This window comes from Salvelinus sp. IW2-2015, unplaced genomic scaffold (genome assembly GCF_002910315.2).
Source record: "Salvelinus sp. IW2-2015 unplaced genomic scaffold, ASM291031v2 Un_scaffold6053, whole genome shotgun sequence".
Classification (NCBI taxonomy): domain Eukaryota; kingdom Metazoa; phylum Chordata; class Actinopteri; order Salmoniformes; family Salmonidae; genus Salvelinus; species Salvelinus sp. IW2-2015.
Window position 1 is genome coordinate 51,732 of NW_019947317.1, and position 6,427 is coordinate 58,158.

A 6,427-nucleotide genomic window follows, 5' to 3' on the forward strand; every position below is an offset into this window, starting at 1 on the left:
GCCAGGAGCCCTACATTCTCAACAACCTTACTGGCCAGGAGCCCTACATTCTCAACAACCTTACTGGCAGGAGCCCTACATTCTCAACAACCTTACTGGCCAGGAGCCCTACATTCTACAACCTTACGGCAGGAGCCCTACATTCTCAACAACCTTACTGCCAGGAGCCCTGAAGAAATCAACCGTACTGGCCAGGAGCCCTGAAGAAATCAAACCGTACTGGCCAGGGCCCTGAAGAAATCAACCGTACTGGCCAGGGCCCCTGAAGAAATCAACCGTAGGCCAGGGCCTGAAGAAATCAACCGTACTGGCCAGGGCCCTGAAGAAATCAACCGTGTGTTTTAGTCAAATAAAACCCACACACTACATACGCACACACATAACACCACTTTTGAATCTTATTATCTATGATGCCTAGTCACTTGACCTGCCTTTATGTACATATCTACCTCAAATACCTATTATCTATCCTGATGCCTAGTTACTATACCCTGCCTTCATGTCATATCTACTCAATATGTTCGTACCTCTGCATGTTGATCTGGTACTCCTGTATATAGCTACAGTGATCTGGTACTTCCGTATATTAGCTCCACATTGTCTGGTACTGGTATCCCTGTATAAAGCTCCACATTGATCTGTACTGGATTCTGTATATAGCTCCACATTATGTACTGGTATCCATGTATATAGCTCCACATTGATCTGGTACTCCATGTATATAGCTCACATTGAATCTGGTACTGGTACCATGTATATAGCTCCACATTGATCTGGTACTTCCTGTATATAGCTCCACATGGGTCTGGTACTGGTATCCCTGTATATAGCTCCATTGTGTATTTCATTCCTCTTGTTACTATTATTTTTAAACTGCGTTGTTGGGGGGGCTCGCAAGCATTTCACAGTGAAGTCTACACCAGGTGTATTCGGCGCATGTGGCAAATAAAATTTGATTTGAATATATCTGTTTGGGCTTCTTACGGTCAAATTGCAGTCTACAAATATTTATTATTTATTTATTATCACCCGCAACTGAATCTAGTTGATGATCCCTGGAATAGAGGATGAACCGAAGACGAGAAGTCAAACTAACTGAAGGCGAGGCACCAGTTGTCTCATATCTCGCCTTGATATTGCTTGTATCCAAACGGCACTCACATCACCTATTAGTGCACTACTTTAGACCAGGACTGGCACCTCTGTTCCCTATATAGTGCACTACGTCTGAACAGAGTCCATAGGATCCATAGTGCTCTGGTCAGAAGTAGTCCACAATATAGGGATTAGGGTGCCATTTGAAACACCGAAATAGTCAGCTGACCTCCCAGGGCGGTACTCTACCTGACCTGGCTCCTCACATGGCTCAGTCTCACTGCCGTTCCTCTTTACTATAAGACACTGGCTACTGCTGTCTGCCTTTCCTTACTATAAGACACTGATTCACTGCTGTCTGCTTTCCTCTTTACTATAAGACACTGACTACTGTGTCTGCCTTCCTCTTTACTATAAGACACTGACTACTGCTGTCTGCCTTTCCTCTTTACTATAAGACACTGACTACTGCTGTCTGCCTTTCCTCTTTACTATAAGACACTGACTACTGCTGTCTGCTTTCCTCTTTACTATAAGACACTGACTACTGCTGTCTGCCTTCCTCTTTACTATAAGACACTGACTAACTGCTGTCTGCCGTTCTCTTTACTATAAGACACTGACTACTGCTGTCTGCCTTTCCTCTTTACTATAAGACACTGACTACTGCTGTCTGCCGTTCCTCTTTACTATAAGATATAAGACAATGGGCTTTATATATATCTTTCCACATAAATCACAGACAAGTTATAAAACATTAGCCACCATCCTTTATTTAACCAGACAGGTCACGTTGACATATTTTCCAAGTGAGCCACGACAGCAGTATACATAGTTAACGCAACATAAAACACAAATCTAATAGATCATTAGTACTTGTTTTAGCTAACGTTTTCAAATTTCCAGATCGAAATAACACATTCTATGATACAGTATTTTACAGTAGAAATCGGATTCTGATTTGAGCAGGGTTTGCCAGTAGTAGCAGAGTACTGAGTTGTGTCAGGGAGGGGAGGTGTCGGTCGCCATCGAGCTGTAATGTCGGGTGTCGCTGGCTGACTCACGTGACGGTGCTGGGTGGTTCTAAAGCTTGGTTCACGTGACTGGACGTTCCCTCCTCGTATTAAGGACATGAAAGGGAGCGATACTGTCCGACTTCTGCAACCTGCTCCGAAAACAGGACCACGAATATGAAAAAATATTAAATAACCGCCAAATAAAGGGGASAGAATAAGAGTTAAAGGAAGGTCGATCTTTACTTTTCGGGGTTGTTGTTGCACTGCCTGGACAGCTGCTTTGGACAAGCGGTTTGTGCTATCCGTTAAACTGAACTCTGGACTTGAAACATGACTCGAACATGTCCATTCGTTGTCGGGATCGCCTGCTTTGCGATTCTCGGTAAGTGTTTATTATAGTGGTGGTCGATCGAGGACTGTTACTGAGACGGAGGGGGAAATGAAACGACGCCATAATCTCCGCTAGTGTTTTACTATCGTGTAGTATGGTGGYTTGTTAATTCGGCATAAGGAAGTTAGAAATAAATAGATAATTCTATAGGAGCCTATGACAAAGCATAATCATGTATTTTGTTTTTGGATATACGTTATATTTATGGACGTTTCAGTGTAACGTGTTTATTTTTTTCTCTCTGTCGTATTTGTACACAACATGTTGATTTCGTCATGAYGTCTAGGACATGTTGTGTGACAGACAGTAGAAGGTCAAGTGAATCAAATGGGAACAGACAAACGGGCAGTTTGTTTTCCTAAAATCAACAGCGCGTTCTGTCTCTCTGTCAACCCATTGTTCCGGGAACGCTTCACGTGACCGTAGAGGTGCTTTGTGTGTTGAAACACTGGATTCTCTATGACCGACCATTAGCTGGCCGGTGGCCGCGCATACTGAGTGACACGAACACACAGATGTGTTGTCACAGCACTGTCAAGTCAACCGACTATAAGYTATAGGCCTCATGTAGTTGTGGTTAGRATTTGTTTCTACTGTTTTGTGGACAGTTTGTGTGCTGTGCTGCTATTCATGGGCCAGRTCACAGGTTCATTGACATTKGAAACATTGTCCCTTGCCTTTATTTTGTATTTAATATTGATAAGATCCAGGCCTACATAAGAAAGGGAATCGGGTTGGTAAGGTGTGTGTGGTAGTCAACCTGTGATAAGTGTTGAGTCACATGTCTTCTCTCTATAACACTGTTTCCACAGCAGTAGTGTGGTTGCTCTTTGTTTCAGTGTTGTGTGTGTGTGTGTGTGTGTGTGTGTGTGTGTGTGTGTGTTAGGGAGGACGTGAGGCAGGCAGGGTCATGTTTAACTACTGGAGTAAAAGTCCCTGAGTCATCATCACACTGGTGCATGATGGAAGCACAGCAGGGCCTGTTGCTCGCTGCTCTCAACCAGGACAGATAGTTAATGGACCCAATAACCCAGTAAATTCAGTTTTCCTGGGACCCAAGCTTAGGACAATATGCAACTATACATAAATATCAGTACATTTCATTGCCATTATGCCTMAAACAAATGTAATATAGACAAACACCATTTAAACACATATCTGTCTAGTTTGGAACTGTTGCTGTTAAAATTCAATAAATAATTTTAATTCTGAACTGGAACAAACTGATTGATCACATCACACAGATGCAGAACAGACACCCTTAGGGTTGCACTATCAAAAAGTGTAACAGTACAGATGAAAATGATCAGGCTACGGTACATCTTACTGTAAAAATGATCAGACCTATGGTATCTTACTGTAAAAATGATCAAACCTATGGTACATCTTACTGTAAAAATGATCAGGCCTACGGTACATCTTACTGTAAAAATGATCAGGCCTACGGTACATCTCACTGTAGAAATTATTGTTGAAAGTAAGTCTAGGTTGGAACTGTTGCTGTTAAAATACAAGTCATTTTTTTATTCTGACTGGAATAAACTGATTGATCACATTTACATTTACATTTAAGTCATTTAGCAGACGCTCTTATCCAGAGCGACTTACAAATTGGTGCATTCACCTTATGATATCCAGTGGAACAACCACTTTACAATAGTGCATCTAACTCTTTTAGAGGGGGGGGGGGGGGGGGGTTAGAAGGATTACTTTTATCCTATCCTAGGTATTCCTTAAAGGGTGGGGTTTCAGGTGTCTCCGGAAGGTGGTGATTGACTCCGCTGACCTGGCGTCGTGAGGGAGTTTGTTCCACCATTGGGGTGCCAGAGCAGCGACACAGTTTTGACTGGGCTGAGCGGGAACTGTACTTCCTCAGAGGTAGGGAGGCGAGCAGGCCAGAGGTGGATGAACGCAGTGCCCTTGTTTGGGTGTAGGGCCTGATCAGAGCCTGAAGGTACGGAGGTTGCTCCTCCAGCTCCGTAGGCAAGCACCATGGTCTTGTAACGGATGCGAGCTTCAACTGGAAGCCAGTGGAGAGAGCGGAGGAGCGGGGTGACGTGAGAGAACTTGGGAAAGTTGAACACCAGACGGGCTGCGGCGTTCTGGATGAGTTGTAGGGGTTTAATGGCACAGGCAGGGAGCCCAGCCAACAGCGAGTTGCAGTAATCCAGACGGGAGATGACAAGTGCCTGGATTAGGACCTGCGCCGCTTCCTGCGTGAGGCAGGGTCGTACTCTGCGAATGTTGTAGAGCATGAACCTACAGGAACGGGTCACGCCTTGATGTTAGTTGAGAACGACAGGGTGTTGTCCAGGATCACGCCAAGGTTCTTAGCACTCTGGGAGGAGGACACAATGGAGTTGTCAACCGTGATGGCGAGATCATGGAACGGGCAGTCCTTCCCGGGAGGAAGAGCAGCTCCGTCTTGCCGAGGTTCAGCTTGAGGTGGTGATCGTCATCCACACTGATATGTCTGCCAGACTGCAGAGATGCGATTCACCACCTGGTTATCAGAGGGGGGAAAGGAGAAGATTAATTGTGTGTCGTCTGCATAGCAATGATAGGAGAGACCATGTGAGGATATGACAGAGCCAAGTGACTTGGTGTATAGCGAGAATAGGAGAGGGCCTAGAACAGAGCCCTGGGGGACACAGTGGTGAGAGCACGTGGTGCGGAGACAGATTCTCGCCACGCCACCTGGTAGGAGCGACCTGTCAGGTAGGACGCAATCCAAGCGTGGGCCGCGCCGGAGATGCCCAGCTCGGAGAGGTGTGAGAGGAGGATCTGATGGTTCACAGTATCAAAGGCAGCCGATAGGTCTAGAAGGATGAGAGCAGAGGAGAGAGAGTTAGCTTTAGCAGTGCGGAGCGCTTCCGTGACACAGAGAAGAGCAGTCTCGTTGAATGACTAGTCTTGAAACCTGACTGATTTGGATCAAGAAGGTCATTCTGAGAGAGATAGCGGGAGAGCTGGCCAAGGACGGCACGTTCAAGGTTTTGGAGAGAAAGAAAGAAGGGATACTGGTCTGTAGTTGTTGACATCGGAGGGATCGAGTGTAGGTTTTTTCAGAAGGGGTGCAACTCTCGCTCTCTTGAAGACGGAAGGGACGTAGCCAGCGGTCAAGGATGAGTTGATGAGCGAGGTGAGGTAAGGGAGAAGGTCTCCGGAAATGGTCTGGAGAAGAGAGGAGGGGATAGGGCAAGCGGGCAGGTTGTTGGGCGGCCGGCCGTCACAAGACGCGAGATTTCATCTGGAGAGAGAGGGAGAAGAGGGTCAAGCACAGGGTAGGGCAGTGTGAGCAGAACCAGCGGTGTCGTTTGACTTAGCAAACGAGGATCGGATGTCGTCGACCTTCTTTTCAAAATGGTTGACGAAGTCATCAGCAGAGAGGGAGGAGGGGGAGGAGGGGGGGAGGAGGATTCAGGAGGGAGGAGAAGGTGGCAAAGAGCTTCCTAGGGTTAGAGGCAGATGCTTGGAATTTAGAGTGGTAGAAATTGGCTTTAGCGCAGAGACAGAAGAGGAGAATGTAGAGAGGAGGGAGTGAAGGATGCCAGGTCGCGAGGGAGGCGAGTTTTCCTCCATTTCCGCTCGGCTGCCCGGAGCCCTGTTCTGTGAGCTCGCAATGAGTCGTCGAGCCACGGAGCAGGAGGGGAGGACCGAGCCGGCCTGGAGGATAGGGGACATAGAGAGTCAAAGGATGCAGAAAGGGAGGAGAGGAGGGTTGAGGGGCAGAATCAGGAGATAGGTTGGAGAAGGTTTGAGCAGAGGGAAGAGATGATAGGATGGAGGAGGAGAGAGTAGCGGGGAGAGAGAGCGAAGGTTGGGACGGCGCGATACCATCCGAGTAGGGGCAGTGTGGGAAGTGTTGGATGAGAGCGAGAGGGAAAAGGATACAAGGTAGTGGTCGGAGACTTGGAGGGGAGTT

The 6,427-nt window shown here is 46.8% G+C and overlaps 1 protein-coding gene across 1 annotated transcript in view; it reads left to right on the top strand.

The window, feature by feature from the left end:
- Positions 1-2,215: 2,215 nt before the first annotated feature.
- LOC112078666 (lysosome-associated membrane glycoprotein 1) overlaps positions 2,216-6,427 on the top strand; it is a 17,786-nt gene continuing 13,574 nt past the window's right edge. The window contains exon 1 of the mRNA XM_024144823.2: positions 2,216-2,493. Coding sequence (XP_024000591.2) covers positions 2,442-2,493 — 52 coding nt within the window. The 5' untranslated portion in view covers positions 2,216-2,441. The remainder of the gene's footprint in view (positions 2,494-6,427) is intronic.